The 19,436-nt window shown below is 43.3% G+C and overlaps 1 protein-coding gene across 7 annotated transcripts in view; it reads left to right on the top strand.

Annotated features, from left to right (window-relative positions):
* The window catches only part of WBP1L (WW domain binding protein 1 like), a 63,542-nt gene that overhangs the window by 4,149 nt on the left and 39,957 nt on the right, over window positions 1-19,436 (top strand). For 4 of the 7 annotated variants that reach the window (XR_014227928.1, XR_014227929.1, XR_014227930.1 and 1 more), the window contains exon 2: window positions 6,136-6,195. The exons of 2 other annotated variants lie outside the window; for them this stretch is intronic. Coding sequence is in view for 1 of the 5 variants with exons in the window: in XM_082309558.1 (XP_082165684.1) it covers window positions 6,136-6,195 (60 nt within the window). In the remaining 4 variants the exon portion in view is untranslated. Of the gene's footprint in view, window positions 1-6,135; window positions 6,196-14,290; window positions 14,438-19,436 lie in introns of all 7 variants that reach the window. One more of the 7 variants, XM_082309563.1, reaches the window with a different exon arrangement.

Below are 19,436 nucleotides of genomic sequence, written 5' to 3'. Positions count from 1 at the left end.
TTGTTTGTGAGTTGCCCTCACAATTACACACAATGCTGTAAGAATTTCTTGCATCTCTGCAGCTGGGCTGCAGATGGAAAGCCTGGTCTGAAAGTGGCCGATGCATCCTGGGGAGGAGTGTGATGGTTTTCTTCAGGATAGTCAAAGCAACTCTGTGACTGGGACCTGTCATTGCCTTTCTGAGAATTTTGTTGCCACCTAAATGTTAATTAACAAAAATATAACACTGCCTTAAGAATAAACTTGGGCAGCTTTTGAGGAGTTGTGCTGTGCTGCAGGGGAACTTGGAAAGTTTCATCTGCCAGAGTTGTTTTGATACGGTTGGGGATTTTTCCATCCTCCCAGCCTCGCGAGCCAGGCAGGGTCGGGCCAGGTCAGCCTCGTCTGGCTAGCGGCAGCATCAGCATCCAGTACCGACTGTCCCCGAGCGGTGGCTCTGCTGGGTGCAGTGCTGCTGGGTGGCAGGGATGCTGCCCGAAGTGGTGATACCCCGTCGGCCCTTCTAGTGAGATGGAGGGATGGATGCGCTCAATGTTTGGCCACATTTCAATGGCAGTTACTCAATCCTGGCTAAAACACCCGTTGACCCCTCACTTTGATTCCTAGAAGTGCTGCTCCCCTAAGCGTCTTCAGCAGTCGCTTTTCTGCTGGCAAAAGTGGGAACTGTGCTCTTTTATATAGCTCTGTCAGCCTGTATTAACCCAGTGTTATGCTGGAGTTCATCTTTGTCTGTCTTTCTGTGGTATTAGAAAGGCATTAATGTAGGTAACAGTGTGTGTTTCTTTGTAATCTGAAAACACATGGACGTCCTCCAAGGTTATGGGCAGTATATTTAGTAAATGCAAACCGCCCACCTTTTCTTTTTGCCTTTTTTTCCCTTTACGTCATGTTGGGGAGGACTGGCAGGATTGAACAGACATTAGCTTGTGGCAAAAAGTTAGTGACGGGCTAGTGATCTTCTGACCTACTTCTCCATCCAGGGCTGTCTGTGCTGTGCCCTTTGGTCACGGCTGTGCCTATGCAAACATCTCCTTGTCAGGCATGTCCTGCAGTTTTAGTAACGCTGAGCTACACATGGCCTTTTGTTCTGACTCCTGACAATGTGCATATGTGGTGCTGGGTTTGGGGATGTTCCTCTAATCTGAGCTGCCCTGTTTTACAGGGTACAGGGTAAGAATTTGCCCTTTCCGGTTAGCTGCATAGGAATCTTCTCAGCTTATTAATGCATTTATTAACTGGTGACTTTATGGCTGCACACGTTCCTGTCTTGCATTTGTTTCAGGGGGCTCATGAATCCAAGATGACTGGGCAAGCTGCTCCTGCCAGGGTTGTGCTGCTGTTTTTGCAATATGGGGAACGGACTCGGCATGTCAGAGACATCTCAAAAGCAGTCTCTGAGGCAGGGCCAGTGACAGTCTCGGCAGGGCCATTAGTCATGGCAGGGCAGAGGTGGTCATTGCACGTTGCAGGACAACCTGATTGCGCCAGGTTTTGGTCTGTGCTTCCAAGCTGGAAGGAGGCGAGCACAGGGTGTGGGACAGTACTCCTGGATGACTTCATGGAGAGATGCTGATGGGGAAGTCAGGTCCCTCCTTCCCCCTGCTGCCTTGTGTGATTAGAAAACCCACAGCTAAAAAGACAGGTCTTAAGATGCCAACACCTGGGCGCTGTGGCAGTGGAGCTCTGACAGTCGATTGCCTGCATGGCTGAGCATGTGAACAGTGCACATAAACACGCCTGAAATAACAGCTGGCTGGAGAGAACAGGCTTGCCAAGCAGGAATTGCATGCCCGTGCCTTGCCTGTGACAAGAAGCATGTTGGCAGTCACAAATGATGCTTTTCCATGATTTCACAAATACTGTTTGACTGCAAAGGAAGGCTCAAGGTGTGGCAGAGACCTGCTATTTATCTGCTTGCACAAGGAGGAGCTTGATTCTCCTCTAATGATGTGATTATCAGTGGGATTGCTGCCCCCAGTATTATTTTTAGATGACTGCTATAGTCTCTGCAATAGCTTGTGAAACCGTAATGGAGCGCTTTGCATGAGAGGGCTTGCTGGGTGCAAAGTGAGGTGATGCTGGCAGAGTGATGCAGCAGACCGAACCATTTAATGCCAGTGTGGCCAGTGCTCCCTGGCATGCTGTGCCCTGAACAACACCTGCAAATAGAAAGGAGAGACTTTATTTTGTGTGGAGGCAGCTTGTGGTGCTGCTGGTTTGCAGGCCTCCTCCACTGAGCCAGTATCCATCCACCTGCCATCGCCTGAGGTCGGTCCAAACCGGCAAGAGAAAAAAGGATGTGATACCTGGGTCGTGTAGGAGATTTAGATGCAGTTTCCTGACTCTTTCTTCTTCCCAAGCACTTTTATGCCAGCATATTGTAAAAAAACCCAATCACTGACACTGCACTGGCAGCTTGCTAGCAAGTGACCGCCTGAGCATGGAAGAAATGCCCAGTGCCTCAGGAGACAGAGCTTTTGCCATTTAAAATGCTGCTGGCCTCTTGCTGATAATGGGTTGCAGGGGTGTAGGTGGATATGGCAAGCAGCTACCAGTGCTGACAAGCCGCAGGGTACTGGGTTTAGGGAAGATGGGAGAACAAGGACCTTTCCTTTTCTCATGGGGGTTCAAGACCTCAGGATCCTGAGTGCAGTCCTTAGGACTAGCAGAGGAAAGAGTTCGCCCAAAGAAAGGAAAGGTCTGCTAGCAGTAAAGAAAAGGATTCTCCCTTCTTCTTTCCTCTTTAATCTTCTGCATTACTATGAGGTGGAAGTTTGTTACTTCTAGTGGTGATGTTTTTATTTTATCTCTGGTTCTGGTGTGGACAAGGCAGCGACAGAAATTTCAGAGGCAACTCAAGAGCAGAGGTCCACAATTTTTTGAGATCTGGGAGGGATCATGATCAAAGCAAAAACTAACTGTACCTTGGCTCTACTTGAGGCTGAAGGAGCCTGTCAAGATACTCATTTGCCAAAAGTCCTGGAGTGGGACAGAGAGTGACTTCACCTAGGAAAACGGATTTTGTTGATGCAAAGAAGATAGTTCACAGAAGGAGGTGAGCTTTATACAGTTGTCAGTATCTGTCTCCCAATTAATTAATTTTGAAGCTACTGGCCAACTTGAACCAAATTTGATAGGAAGAGACCTCAAAGGCATAAGATTTCGACAGAATTCCTGAAAACAACAGATAGGCACAGAGAGACCTTAAAGAAAAAACAGGGGAGCATCACTGAGTGAGAAGCTACAGTTGCGAGCTTATTAAGCACTGGGAAATTTGCGAGTCTGTGATTGACTGACTTGATATATGCGCTAGCTTCTGGAAAAGCTTCAATTGGAGCTCACAGTTTGCTAGCCTGCAAAGTCAGTCAGCCTTGTGGAACAAATTGATGGGAGGTCAGCTTTACGGAGCTCCAGTGGTTACAGAACTACTTTTATTTTTCTTTTTTTGTCTCCTGCTGGCTGAACAGCAAATTGAAGGGGAAAAGGCTGATAAGCTGTAGAAACAGTTATGAAGAGTGTGTTTTGCCAGGAATCTCATCAGCCATCTTGAGCTTTCCCTGTGTAAAAGGTATCGAGCGTTGCCTGTTGGAAGCGGGGAGGAAACTCGAACATTAACGGCATGCTACTAGACGGTGCAGAGGCTTTTTTAGTGAGCAGAACTGATTTACTCTTTTCTCTCATGTCCTAACACACAGATATGACCAGCAGGTCAAGTACTGCTGTCCACAAAATACTACCCCCCCCCCCCCCTTAATATGGAAACTGAGCTTATAATCAAGACAGTCTGGGATAATGCTGTCAGTCAAACAACGGTGTAATTGTGGCAGCCACACCAGAAGCCTGATATGGAAAGAGTGCAAAATATGCAGAAATACTTACCCTTGCCAAGCTCTGTATTCCTGACTCTTTGTAATAAGCTTTTTCTTTGTTAATACTGTATCAGTAGTTGCATATTTTTTTTAAAACCTCTTTGTCTTTGTGCGATCCTCTTTAAATCCCAGGTGGTGGATGATGGCCAAGAGGAAGCTATGGGAGCTGCATGTCTTGTGCCTCCAGCAGAAGATCAGGCTGTTCCATTGCATAAAATATCCCCTGTGACAGCCATCCCACTGGTTGTGGGCAGAAAATGGGTCCCACGGAGCTAGCAACCTGCTGCAAAAGCACCTTTTAGAGCTCTCTGGCTGAGCTAAACAAGAATTGGGAGTGACTGGTGTGGAATGAAAGGGTTAAACAGTGGCTGGGGTCAGTCTGAGCCAGGAGGTAGGGGAAGGGCTGGAGGAGGTGGTGGGCATTGTACAGGGGTGTTGTACAGTCTGGACAAAAGCTTTTAAGAAGTCAAGGTATCTTGAAGACCATGATAGTGGGCTGACTTCATCTCATCCTGTGTATCAATTGTAATTGTATTGGGAAAATTACCAAAAGTGCTTCTCCCTCCCCTGCTTCTTGGGGGGAGAAAAGACTTTTCTTCAGATATGATTTGAAAGACCTTTACTCTGTGCTTGGAAAGCATTTAATGCAGCTACCTGAATGCATGTGAAGGTCGTGACTCATGTCTGGGTCTCTTGTGTGATGAATTCCTCCTTCCCTTACTGGTTGTCTCATTTGACCGGTTTTCAAACTGAATGCTGAAGAGGAGGAGGAGGAGGGTTGCACGTGTATTGTGTTGTCTTCAAATTACCTTGTCGTTTTGACTTCTGTCTTTTTAGAAGCAGCAAACTTCACAAACAGCTTGCATTTGACTTGCCAGCCTCCTGTGATCTGAAGCTTAGATAAAACAGGCTTGCAGACATCTGTCATTGCTGATTGTCTCCATTTACTGACACTTAGCACTTGGACTCTGACAAAGCCTGTCTGAAATTGCAGTGTCAAAAATAAGAGCTCTTAATTTATTTTCCTCTGCTTTTCCTAGCTGTATTGTTTTCTCTTTGTCTCATTGTTCAGCTCCTTTTCCCTACCCATCTTATTAGGAAATTTTTGCATCTCACATACTTGATTATTGAATATTGGTCTCATGTTTGTGGCTCATTGTTTTAGCGAGTTTCTTGCTTTTCTGCTCTGTCCTTGTATCTCTGTACTTCCCAGAGTATGTGATCATACTAAACCACCAGAGAGCGGTTAGGCTGTGGAAACAAGAGTCAGGAGTTTTCTTCTCCTCGGACCCATTTTGTGCTCTTAGGCCCATCCCTTGACTGCAAAGTCCGAGGATAATCCTGGCATTAAAAGATGAATTCAGGAAGTCTGGAGTGATTTTGCTCTTCATAGTATTGTTTTCCATTCTGAAACCTGTAGTCTGCTTTCTCTAGATGGACTAGCTGAAGAAGCAGTCCTCCTTTGTTTTCAGCATGCTATCTATTTATTGAGAAGCATTGTGCCAGGAAAACTTTAGATTAAGGGACCAGACAAATCTGTTGTTGCCTTGTTTCACCTTTGCTGGCATGTAACTTCAGGCTGATATGAAGTGTAAGGGCTTGCTGAATTCCTTGCATGGACAAAGCCCAGACAAATCTCCTTTTCCTCCCCCCCCCCCCCCCCCCCCCCCCCCCCTTTAACAGAGCAGATAAACTTAGGGGAACAGAAAGACTGGCACTCTGGCACTGATGGTTTCTTGTCTGTGTCATATTATCTAGCAGTGTGTAACCAAAACTCTCATTGCTATGATCCTACTCTAAAAGATTTTAGAAGCATGACCAAGGGATTAAATATATTCAGTGTGTCCTAATAAAACAGGACTAAATTTGTATATATAAGTGGTGAACACTTTGGCTTTGGCTTGAGAATGCAGAGATCTGCAGGGGAGGAAAACGGCACTAGACAAGATGTTCACAGTGGCCTGGCTGGGTGCTGTGCCACTTGCATCTTGATCTTCTGGAACCAAGCAAATGGAGGGTGTATTTCTGTCCATGAAACCTTGCGCCTTGCATGAGTGTAATCTGAAGGCTGGGTGAGCTGCTGCTGTTGATGTAGCCATTACCACGCTGTTAATACAGAAGAAGTTAATTTTACAAATCTGTAAACCTTAAGTTCTAGTGGCATTTTACAAGTTGGGACAGACTCTTAAATGAATGACCCTAGATTTTGTTTGTTTGTGTCCTTGCTATGAGAGCTCTTTTTATCACTAGCTCTTCTCTTGTACAGGCACTGCCTGCCAACAGTTCTTCTGAAGCCACTTTCCTTTCCTTCAGGACAGGGTGCAAGGTAAAACTTGTTTATGCTTTTAACTAATGTCTTTAATTAAAGAAGTAGGCTTTAAAAATATTGCTCTTACCTAGTTCAACCCATTAACTTGTTCATTTACAGGTCTTACACTGCTTCTTGTGTTTGTCGGCTTTTTCCCTGTCCTGACAGCAGGCATCTTGCATATTCTATAGTGGTGAGGGCTCTTGAGGGTGAAGTGGTAGTTTACTTAACCTGAAGGATTAGTGCAAAGGTAAACGATGGAAAAAAAAGTGTTTTCAAAGGAAATTTCTTGGGTTTAGTTGTTGTTGGGGTTTTTTTGAGGGTAAATTTATAAATATTATAGAAAATAATGATTTTTAAAAGCCACAGTGTGCTCCTGATTCCTTCCTTTGACACACGAGTAATTTTTGCCAGAATTCTTCTGATCCTGGCTTACCACATGATATTAAGAAAGTAATTTCACATTTCCCATCTAAAATGGGGACATTAAAATGGTGAATATACTATGACCTGTGTTTTTTTGTATCAAAATACTGGGAGATTGTGTGGTACCAGGTGTATAAGTACTGCATAATTTCCCTCTCCAGCTGGAGGTCTGGATGAGAGTCTTCAGGTCTAAATTATTAATTGTTAACCAAGAAACTCCTGGTTTTCTTCTGCAAGGTTTTGGTCCAAAGGTTTTCAATGCCCTCAAGTACTATGGTCAAACTTTACCTAATTGTTGAGATATAGTTTTATTGTTCTTGGCTTCTTCTGTACTTGAGTGGGGACTGTTCTTCTATTTGTCTGGAAAGCATTACTGTAAATAATCAACATATGAAGACACATGAGGATCAAGCTTTTGTGTACCTCACAAATTGCATGTGCTGCGTTTACTGCATAGAAAATGAATAGTCCAAGTGAAAGCTTTTCCTTCTTCACAACTCTCAGTTAATTGGTTCTGTAGTGAAGTCAAGAAGTTGAATTTTTTGTATCATATTCCCCCTTGGAGGCAACAGCACGCGGAGATGCAGACTTGGGACTAAACCAGCAGGTTGAGTGAGCAGAGCTGCGAGATGAGAGCGAGCTTGCTGAAATGCAAACACAGAATCTGAAAAGGGAGTACAGAACCCAAACTGGCAGTGCAAACTGTTTTCATAGCTGCATTTTGGCTTGAAAAATCCTCAAATGCTTAGAACAGGATAGTGTCTTTTCTAGACCTTTGAACTGCATACCAAAATCTTCGGATGGCCATGAACCACAAGGGCCTGCCATGCACACCTTGGAGGGTGAAGGGGAGAGGGAGCCCAGAGCAGGTTGCTGGCAGGTCCTGTCTATTGCAGGATGGTGTTGGGCTGCACAGGCAGAGTGGGTGGCTTCCAAGTGCCCCCAAGATGTGGACGTCAGCACGCAAGCTTGCCTTGCTTTCTTTGGCAGTGGGGAATTTGACTACCCAGCAACCCAGCTGCTGGGAAGGCTCAGACATCTGTTTTAAGTTCTTTACAGGATGGGATACTTATTATAATACCCAACCTTTCTGCAAAGAGTAGGATGATCCAATATGTCTAAGGAGGACATTTTATATTTGCACGATAAAAAGACATCCTCCATTTCCAAACAAGCATGTGTCTTGCATCTATTTTACACTGCACCTTTCACTTAGGTGATGAAATGAACCCTCTAGTTTGACTTCCTAGTTCTGTAGTGCTAACCTGTCTCCGTCCCCAAGTGCTTGGGCTTTCCATACAGCAGAAGCCTTTCAGATAATCCTCATGTCCTTCTGCAAAGAGGGAGCAGGGTACTTCTGCGTGGGTGGTGGGTGTTCATCCTTGCATTTGTTGCTCATTAAAGTGAGAGCTTGTTCAGTTTGTGTCAATAACACCTTTGATCCTCTTATTTAAATGAGAGAGTGGGTGTTATGCAGAAAAGACCTCTTTAAAGTGCCTTGCAAGGTTATGCCGCTGCATGATGGTTAATAAAAGTTCATAAAACCATATTAGACTGGAGACTACGAATAGTTTCCTAAGTACAGTTCTCCATATTGTAGTCTGCAGCAAACACGATTTATTCTCAGCTGATTGACCTCATGTGGACTTGTGCCTGTGTAAGTAGCAGCTGAAATCAGTGGTCTGAGCACTAATCTGCAAGTCGCAGACAGTAGGTTATTATTTAGTGAGAACGCTCCGCAAGTCTCTTGCAGCAGCATTTTCATTCAAAAGGTCACTTCCGTGAGTTCGTGCGCAGCTGCATTTAATGTTCTTTCTCAGCAAGGCAGGCCACACTGGAGAGTGCATAATTATAATAAATACAACTTTGTTCTCAGCTGAAAAATCCATCTGAAATAAATTTTTCCAGCCCTTCCAAGAAATGCTTTTAGTAAGATAAATAAAAGCAATTCTTGCAGATTTCACATTCATTCAGCAGGAATGTTGGTGGGTGTAGGGTGCCTCCACTTAAGTCACTCATCACAGCGCCTTCTGGGCTTTATCAACTTGTGTATTCAATAGCTGGCTAAGGGTAGCATTTGCAAACTGGGTTTCTCACAAACCAATTAAACTCAAATTCATTATTTCTTACTTGGTTTGAATCCTGGTTATTACTTTGAGTAAAATTGTTCTTAACAGCAAGGACAGAGAGTTCAGTTAGACTCTCAACTTGGGCAAACTTTAAACAATGCTTTGATAGGTGCATCTGTTTTTAGGGACATGCATGTATTTGTACAAGCTTTTGTGGCTTTTTTTCTGGTTGGTTCTTCTGTGTAGTCAAAGTAGATTTGTTTTGTTTTCTTCTGTCTTCTATTTCGCAACACTGGAAATATTGAAGAAGTCTCTGCATAAATACAGAAGGAAAGTTAAGAGTGTTTTTTTTTTGCCTGAACTTTTAAGCAAGTATTTAAACAAAAAAATCCCCTCTTTGCTTTCATCTTTCAAGAGACTGAACAGAGTGTGAAATGCCCTAACTTCCCTTTCTTTTATTTTTTTGTTCAAGTATAGCAAAAAGGCTCTGCTAGTTGATCAGGATACTGCTGCTGATGGAAGCTGAATCTTTGTGTAGTTTCTCTGGGTCTGTGAGCAGGGCCGGTTACCCTTGAAGTTTCAGAGGGGCTCTACAGGGTGATCCTCGAGTGTCTTTGTGCTTTCCCTGCAGAGACTCTAGATAAGCAGTTTCCAGTCTTCTCCACTCAAAACTGCCACAACCTTTGGTTTGGGAACTACCTGGTAATAGTGTACGGTTGGTTGTTGCTGCAAGGTCACTCTTCTGCAGGGCTCTGCTGGAATCTCTGAGGCTGCAAGGGAGAAAAGACTCGCATGGCAGTGTCAATGGTAAACGAAAGATAATGCAGCCATTCTGCTCTTGCCATGAATTTGGACAGCCCTGTGCTGTACTGCTTGGCATGAGGAGATGCGTGTAAGCTGTGGCACCTAGTATCTGTCTTGTCCTGTTTCCTTTTCATTTTGGTGAGAGGGAGGCATGGAGGCCTTTCTAAAGGAAAGAAGAGCCTGACATCTGGGTAGAGAGAAAGTAGAGGGAGGTCGCTGACATCTGATCACTCAGACTTCAGTAAATGGAAGTGATAGTCCTGGGCCTGGGAAGGAGGGGTAGAAACTCACTTCTACTTCCATTCGTGGTCTGTGTGCTAGGTTAGATATTCATCTCTCAAAGACTTGATATCTCTTCAAGCCCCAGTGGGTTTCCATTGACACCAGAGAATGATCAAAGGGAGAATATGCTCTCTGTCATCGGACTGTGGGCTTGTACCTTATGGTCATGTTCCATATCGATCGGGAGCAGATTTCATCAGCACTTAGATCATGACAGTCTGCCTTTTTTTCTCAAGGTATTCTTTTCTCTCCTTGCTTGCCTTCTTTGTTCCTGCCACCGCCTTCCTTTTCCTGATGCAAGTCTTTGTGTTCTCTTTATTTTATCTGTTGAAGTGATCAGGAGTTGTAGTACTTGCTAATGAAGCTTCTTTGTCAGTGAGAAGGCCAGGGAAGCTGACTTAAACTAATTGTCGTTTTAGGATCTCTCTAGGCATCCTGACCCTACATGCAGACATGGTTTATTTTTGAAAGATTGTCTTGAGTTAGAAAATCAGGTCTTGTCCTAAAATGAAAACACACATTCATCAAAACCTGAATTTCATGTGGGTTGTGTAAACATGTAATTTGGGTTAGATCCGGTCATTGGAAAATATGCGATGCTGTTGTTCAGGAAGTTACAGTGCAAGAAACATGGGGAACTTCAGAAAGTCACATTAACTCTGCCTCCTTGGAGAATTGCCTCAAAAATCCTGACCTCTGCATTTCTGCCGTGTGCTTTATGTGATGCTAGCGAAGACAGTCACTTGAGCAGTTGCAGCATTCTTGTATACATGTGTTTGCATGACATTATGAACTGTGGAAAAAATAATGCTGTGCTTCCCAAACTGCTTCCCAGAGACTCTCCCTCTGCCCCTGCACATGGCACATGAGCCATTGCTCTGACCATCAGGGCACCATCTGCTTCGATCCATGCCATGTTTCCTATGGTCAAATCACAGAAACCTTTTGCTAGGGGCTCGTGCACTTTAATTTCTAGAGGTGATGGCTGGGATGCTCTCTGGCACCTCTGCTCTTTGCCAAGCCAACATCCAGGGTCGGTGTGTGAGGTTTTAGGCTGACCCGGGTACCCTGTTCCTATCCCCATCCGCTAAAGGTTTCCTGTGCAAGATGTTAGTTCTACTCTCCTCTTTACCAACCCTGACAACAGTTGTTATTTAAATGTTGCTCAATATTTTCAACATGATCTTGGGACAACTGCTAATTCCTTCAACCCCTTGTTTTGTTTTAGAATTTCTAATCCCATTTTCTATGACTAAATTCAGTTGCGTGGTTTCCACAGCGAGGATTAGGGTTTACTGCTATAGGTACGTCATTCAGCCTTTGAAGCTGCTTGCTCATGCTTTCCTTGGCAAGCTCTGGCAGACATGCTTAGCAACAACAGAGATCGTATCTTTTTGAAGCTGCAAAAGGGTTAATCAGAAGCATGTTTACGAAACCAGGTTGCTTACCCTTACAAGCTTTTACTGTGATCTTTTTGGATGCTTTTGGAAGATTTATCACCTGCCTTTGTAATTTATATTACATTTTTCTTTCCTTTCTTGAAGCTATTTAATGCTATGTATGATATTGTTAAAATTAACTATGATAAGCAACTTTTCTTGGCAAGCTCTAAATTGCACACCTCTTGGATGCAAACTGGAGAACGTGACTGTCTTCATGTGGATGGCATAAGATTTTTGGCTGGTATGTTCAGGGTGGTTGAATGAGCGTAGGGCATCTGAAGTACATCTGTAGCTTCAAAACAAATCCAACAAAAGGACTCGCATCCCCCAGGCAGGCAGATAGCTGTTTGTACAGATGCTTTTTCTCGAGGGCCTTTCTGTAGGATTGGTCCCAGTTATGGTTGAGCTTACTTATGCATGCAGGGAGAGGGGCTGATGGCTATTTAAGGGAGTATTATTCTTCATCAGGGAGATTAAAGGTATTGCTATTGATCAGGAGATTTCTATGTGTGGAGACTCTCTGATGAAATGGAGGACCTGCGCATATGCAGCACTTCTCTAAAAATGTTAAACAGGATCTACCCTCTGATAGGAATTGTTAATTGTGCTTTTGGCTCTGTCTGCCTCACTGGCAGATGCACCATTGTGAAATTTTTGCAGACTAATAAAATATTAGAGGATGCTTCACTTCAAGAGGAAACTTGATGGCTGCTTTCAGCTGATGCCTCTTTGAAACCAGGTGAGAAACATGTGCTTGCCTCATTGGGATTGAGCTTTGCAAGTGCTGACTTTTGGTACAAAGTTGTGTTGTGTACTTGTAATGTAAGGATATTCCAGAAACTCGTAGGAATCTGGTGACTGTTCTTTGTATTTGGCTTGGATAAGTGCACTCTGCGCTGGGTAGAAAACTGGCTGGACGGCCGAGCCCAGAGAGGAGTGGTGAATGGAGTCAAATCCAGTTGGCAGCCGGTCACAAGCGGTGTTCCCCAGGGCTCAGTACTGGGGCCAGTTCTGTTCAGTATCTTTATCAATGATCCGGACGAGGGGATCGAGCGCACCCTCAGTAAGTTTGGAGATGACACCAAGTTGGGCAGGAGTGTTGATCTGCTGGAGGGTAGGAAGGCCCTACAGAGGGATCTGGACAGGCTGGATCGATGGGCTGGGGCCAACTGCATGAGGTTCAACAAGGCTCAGTGCCGGGTCCTGCACTTGGGTCACAACAACCCCATGCAGCGCTACAGGCTGGGGGAGGAGTGGCTGGAGAGCTGTCTGGTGGAAAAGGACCTGGGGGTGTTGGTCGACAGCTGGCTGAATAGGAGCCAGCAGTGTGCTCAGGTGGCCAAGAGGGCCAATGGCATCCTGGCTTGTATCAGGAATAGTGTGGCCAGCAGGACCAGGGAGGTGATAGTGCCCCTGTACTCGGCACTGGTGAGGCCGCACCTCGAATCCTGGGTTCAGTGTTGGGCCCCTCACTACAAGAAGGACATGGAGGTGCTGGAATGTGCCCAAAGAAGGGCAACAAAGCTGATGAAGGGTCTGGAGCACAAGTCTTATGAGGAGCAGCTGAGGGAGCTGGGGTTGTTTAGCCTGGAGAAGAGGAGGCTGAGGGGAGACCTTATTGCTCTCTACAACTACCTGAAAGGAGGTTGTAGCGAGGTGGGGGTCGGTCTCTTCCACCAAGTAACAAGTGATAGGACAAGAGGAAATGGCCTCAAGCTGCGCCGGGGGAAGTTTAGGTTGGCTATTAGAAAAAACTTCTTCACCGAAAGGGCAGTCAGGCATTGGAACAGGCTGCCCAGGGAAGTGGTTGAGTCCCCATCCCTGGAGGTATTTAAAAGACGGGTAGATGTGGTGCTTGAGGACATGGTTTAGTGGTGGACTTGGCAGTGCTAGGTTAATGGTTGGGCTTGATGATCTTAAGGGTCTTTTCCAACCTAAATGATTCTATGATTCCATGATTTTTTTTGCTTGTTTAAATTGCACAAATCTAGAATATTTTATTTCTGAAGATATCATTTACCTAACATTTTTTCTTCCCAGGAAGTATCATCTCCTGGTATTTAAGTATTTACTCATGCAAACCTCTGTGATCACAGATCGTTAAAGAACTATTGAGTATCACAGCATTAGGTCACCAGTTCAAATCTAGTGCAAAGTGGTAATGGGCATTTTTATATTCCTAAGGTCTTTAATCAGGATTTATATTCAGTTGCTTAAACTAAAAACAGAGCATTTGCTATTCAGAATTATGGATTCAAGTGGAAAATAAAGACTAGAAGCAGGTTTTTCTACAGCAGAAAATGCTGTTTGACTTGCATTAGTATCTGTATATGCTTTTCAGCATACATGGCACTTCAGAAGGGGTAAAGGTAGCGTTTTCCCAGAGGAGTGTGGTTTGCTGCATAAGATGTCATGCAGAAAGGCGACCTCACCTAGCAGAGAAGTATATGCATTGGTCAAGTCTGGTATTTTTGGTGTGCTTTCCTATGACTTTTAAATTACAAGAGCCTTTGAAGAAAGTATAGGAGGACATAGACTTTGAAGGGAAAGATATTTTGAAATTGGAAATGCAATGTGAGAGTGCTTTGAATGGCAACTGAAACACTCTTGGATGAAATACTTGTCAAATTCTTCCAGGCAGGTGCTCTTCTAAAGAATGGTGGTTGGTTGGCTGGTTGGGTTTTTTTCATGTTGCTTCTAGCATTCATGTCAGGATCTTTGTATAAAGCTTCACTTCTAAATCTGACCTCTAATCTCAGGTTTCTGGTCAAGAAGGGTGGACTTCAGTTTAGAGTAAAATCTAGTACTTATGATAACTCATTGGACTGTACATTCCCCAGTCTGTAGAGAGCTTGAAATGGTTCAGTTCAGCCACACGGGCTTTCACAGCTTCATGGTTCCTCCTTGTTGATTTGTTATGCTAAAGTTGGGAAATCCTTGCAATTTCTTTGAAATGTGTTGGGATATGGAAAGTCTTGTGAATCCCTGCAGTCAGGGGCTGACCTCTTGCGTGCTGGGATCTGCCTGCAGCCGCCTCTTTCTTTCAACCTTTTCCTGAATGTTTCCTGAGCACTCTCTGGCTTGTTTCAGGGACCAGCTTGGCAGCGTATCAGGAATCAATAGCTGGAGTCCTTCAGGAAAGAAGTTGAAGATGCTGAAGTATGAATTCTGGTGTCCTGGTTGTTAGAATCTGTTAGCAGAGACGTCACGATGTGAAGAAGAGAGATGTGAAAGCCGGTACAAGTGTTCTCTTTCTTTGTGCTCCGGAGTTGAGAAATTAGGATCTGAGTTGACTTCCCCACCCCAAAGGCTGTTGCATAGCTTCCCATTCATCTCAGGCCATGGGAGATTGCTGGTGACTTTTGTCAGTATTTGGAGGCACAAGAAGTGGGTTGTGAGGTGTGGACAGAGGAAAAAAATATATTTAATGACATGGAAAAAAAAAAATACCGCCTGTAGAACTGGAGTTATCACTGTGGCACTTTATGACAGGGATTCCAGTCCTGTGGGTCTTAAAAATACATTTTCATATGTGTATACTCTGTAAAGAGTCTTCAGTCATGTGGAGGTCCGAGTTCTTGGCACTTGGGAGAAATGAGATCATTCATTTTCATTCCTGATGCTGCTTATTGCTACCATTTTGCTGGTTATCTCAGAGACTCTTGGCAATATATTTATGACTTCCTACTTAGAATATTCTGTTACAATCAAGCATGTCAGAAGCATGTCAGAAGCATCGAGCACATATTTCTGCCTCCCTTTTGATGCTGATTTGCTTTTATAAAGGAGGTATTGAAGTTCTGGCTTAGCAAAGGAATACCAACCACTAAACAATTTCTGCCTTTATTTTAAGTCTCTGATTGCTTTTTGGCATGTAACTGTGAACTTGTGGCTTGTCACTTTCAGCCAGAAACGGTGCATGGCTAGGAATCTTTCTAAATTATCATCCATCTTTTTGCTGGAGACTAAAGGAGGAAAGGAGGAAAGTTACTGAAGTGCAAAGGAAATTTTTTTTTTTTTTTTTTTTTTTTAAAGCTGAGTCATGACAAGATTGGCAAGTTGCAAGGGAAAATTTAAATCTGGTGTTTACTTACTATAGTTAACAACGAAATCCTCCTTTACAGAAAATTATTAGAGTGAATTATGCTTTCAGTCTCCTTGTTATTGTGGAAGAGTAAAAGAAAATATAGTTACCTTGATGATTTTTTAAAAATATATATTTAAATATATATAAGGGTAAATAAAAGGAAGGTGCCACTTTTTTACAGATAATTCTCTGAAGATTGGTCCTAAAAACATGGTCGTCATCAACAGTTGCTAGTTTTCACAAATGGGATGACTTTGTATTGGTTTTCCCTCATTACAGGCAAATAACTAAATCATGGGATGTCCATTACTGAAACTTGTGATCTTTTACTTAACTTAGGTATGAATTTTGGTTGTTTTCAATACATATACAAACATTAATAACTGAACGAGCGTGAAAAAACATGTCAAAACTTTTGCATAGTGTAAAGTAACAGATGTTATCTATAAATGTTAATGACTGACTCCACTTCTGGTATGGTAAATTCTATTCTTATTCTGCTGATGGAAAATAAAAGAATAGAAAATAGTGACTTTGCCAAACATGAAGTCCAGTACAGTTTTGAGAATGGGCCACAAGTTATTTGGAGTCCCAATTCTGTGTTATATAAAGGCCATAGTTTGTCTTGCAAAAAACCTGGCTAATGTTAAAAAATGTGTTATCTGTCTTTTTGAAAATAGATGAAATAGATTGCAAAAGAACATATTTGTCCACAGGAAGTAACCATAAACTTAGGAGGCATGCAGCCGTCAAGCACGGCTGAACAAGACTGCAAAGAATAAAGACAGAACCTCTTTCCCCTCGCTTTTCAGGCTGTAAGTAGGACCAGAGAACACCTTCTTTCATGAGGGTCAAGCAGGCTTTTCAAACCCCTTTGGTGTGCGTGCAGTGTCTTAATATAAGTCTTGGTGGTAGACTTTCATGACACAGACTGTGGGCCACGTGGAGTGAAGCTGCAGGTTGTCACCAGCCCACAGCCACAGCTCTTCCACTCCCGGTGTCAAAGGAGTATTTAGATATTAGCAAGATTTGATGCAGGTCAAATTGAACATGAGAATTGCAAGGTGCCCCTGTGCAGGTTTTTGTCATGCTGCCAGATGTGCTTTACGGAACTGTTGTATGCGATGAAGGACCTTCTGTGATTGCATTGATCAAGATAATACCATGGGTGTGTTCCTCATCCAAGGGGAAAAATGAGGTCAGTAGGAATGAATGTTGTGCTGCAGCTCAGACTGGAAAAGAGATACTTTGGTGTCCTGGGGAGAACATGTCTCTGACTTCTGCTTTGGGGCATTCAGTCTAACATGACAGTCTTATTGTTATGTGGCACCTGACTTTGTCTTCCTTGTTGGGCTCCCCTACTTGTTCAGGTGAAGGCCAGTTCTGTACTTTGTCGTCTGCCTTTTCCTCTGGCAGGGGATCCTTTCTGTTGTCCCAGTATGTGTGCTTCAGCCTTGCCTGCTGTATCCTGTTGTCTCAGAATTACCTGCTGTGTCGCTCCTAGATGTGGCCAGGCGTCCCACCCTTCAGAAAGCTGGAGGCCTGGTTTCAGGTCACCTCCACAAGTTTTTTTTAATATGTTGTATAGCATGGGAGCCATTTGGATGTTGGGCTTTCAGGTATTTGGATATTGTGGTGGCAATGAAGGCAACCAGGAAAGCAGCGGACAGGAAAATCCTCCTGTCTGCTGTATCTGCTGGTGGCCCTAGAGGAATAAAACTGCGATGTTCTCTTAACTCTTCCACTTTTTGGGTTAGGTCTGCTTGTTTGTTCAATGAGTGAAGAGCATTTTCTGTCTCTGAACATGGGCAGAAGTGGGATGGCTACATATACTGCTTTAAAAAACTCAGAAAAGCTAATGTTGGCATTCTCACTATATTTCCCACATCTTCTATACTGACACAATGACATTCCTTGTAAATTGATGGCAAAACATATGATCTTTCTTTTTTTGGTCTTGCTTCCCTCCGCCGTTTATCTCTGCTTATGAGGTGTATTGCTGATCAAAAGATATTAACAAAATCTTTATCTTCTTGGCTTTACAAATTTGGCTTTCTCTACTTGAAACTTGGCAAACACTGCCTTGGTATGCAAACAGTGGGGATGGGAGAGGGGAAATCACTTGGCTGTTGAAAAACTACATATGGGAAAGTCGCATGGAGCTTTCAGTGTTTTATTTATAATTCTGCAAAGGCCTCTTCTAATTTGAAAAATAGAAGAGACCAAATAGTGGCTTCTGGAAAGCAAACAGCTAGATTTTTCCATGAGTATTTTTAACGCAAATATTAACTTCACAGATTGTAACACTCTTTCCTCATTAAACACTTTTTTTAGTCTTCAGGATGTATAACTGGGTAAACTAACATTGTGAAGAAAACCTTAACTCCTGCAGCATCTGGCTTTTTAAATTCTAATTGTGAAGCCGTAAGAGATGTTCTGTTTTCATTTAGCAAATACATACTGAGTTTCCAGAAAGGTAACTTGATTTACAGTAAGCGTACCCAGTGGGAACCCTATGCTTTTCACGTCTGTCTTTTAATGAAGGATTAGAGTATTTCTTTCAAAATCTCTTTTCCAGTAGAACTCTGTTTTTAACCATTAAGTAATATTTAAGTAAGAATTGAAGCTGGATTTTCAGATTTGGCTGTATGTGTGAACAGACATTTCCAAAGACAAGTCCTTGGAATGCTTTTACTAGCTAATAATGCAACCATGAGTTTTATGTCAGCTTGATTCTGAGCAGTGTTTTGCTGATATCAGTATAAGATAACTATATTATGTGAAATTGCTTGAACAAAGCTAAAGGAAGAGCAATACAAGTGGTCTGTCTGAGAGGCTGTAGCGTTCTCCTTCTGCTGGAATTGCTGAACATGGCTAACTCTTTGCAGAATGGCATTTAAGGTTACATTTGGAGTCATTAGGTTATAATAAACAGTCCACAAAATATTTTACATACTTCATGTTAATATTCCTCTGAAGATCAAGATTCCCTGGGGAGAAATGAGAATATGCACCAAAAACATTCTCAGTTCTTGAGGTTCATCCACAACTTCCTAGATCACTTAAGGATCAACTGTCTCATGGAGAAATTATTACAAAACAAATTTTGATGCAGCTCTCGGTGTTTATATGTGGGGGGACTATACTGGGTAATGCCCTTTCTTTTAGTTGTCAGATTTTCATATTTTTGCTGGCTGGCTGAGATATAGATCGTGACTGGAAAATATTTTTGGCTCGAATTTGGTGAATTTATATGAACCTTCACGTTCAAGAATGCTTTTGAGTCCCAGGCTGTGTTGGGAAAAGACATGGCAAAAGTGTTTAGGTCTTGACAGAATGTCTGAATCTGTGCTATTGAACAGAGAGAGGAGTCCTTTCATTTCTGTTTCTCAGTAAGTCTTATGGGCGGGGGAAGTTCTTGACCCTTCTTGAAGATGCTAGAGTGTCTCTGAGAGCTCTGACCCACCATGTAATTTTTTTGGCAAGAATTAATCTGTCTCCACTGTGAAAAAGTGGCTGTTTTGTGCTAGGCACAATCCATGTAAAACTGGGTCTGTGGGGGGACTCTTGTACTTGTGAGAATGGTCGTCTTTTGTTCTGGCATTAGCATTTACTGCCTTTACTGAATGCTTGGCATCTGCAGTGGTACATCAACAGCGTGTGTGCCTGTGCTCCTTGCTTCTGTGGTCAGCCAACCTAGGGCAACACTCTGAAATAAAACAAAACCTCTAGACCACCAGCTCGTCCTTCAGAAACAAATCTTATTTCAGATTCCACTGTTACTTTGCGAAATATTGGGATTTATAGGCCTGGCAGGATGGCTCTGGCAGAGTTACCACATTACAGCAAGATCTGGGCTCTCTGTCAAACCCCTGACTTAAGTGGTGTTTCTCATACCTGAGGATGTGACTCACAAGGGACATCCTTGGCATCTGTGTGCATCCAAATTTCTTCCAGCTCGTCTAGATGAGAGGTAAAAAGTGGAGAACCTGAATGAGAATCTGGCGAGAGCTGCTGTAAGCAGCAGACATTTGCGAGCTAGTTCCCGTTTATAGACTGTAGGAGCCACCGGTGCATCTTTCGGCTTCTGGGGAGTTTAGGAAGGAGCATTTTCCATGTGTTTGCTGAGTTTTTGGAGGTCTGGTTATC

This window comes from Platalea leucorodia (assembly GCF_965183815.1).
Source record: "Platalea leucorodia genome assembly, chromosome: 4".
NCBI classification, from domain to species: Eukaryota; Metazoa; Chordata; class Aves; order Pelecaniformes; family Threskiornithidae; genus Platalea; species Platalea leucorodia.
Note: the sequence above shows the minus strand (reverse complement) of the source record. Positions and strands in the feature narration are given on the sequence as shown.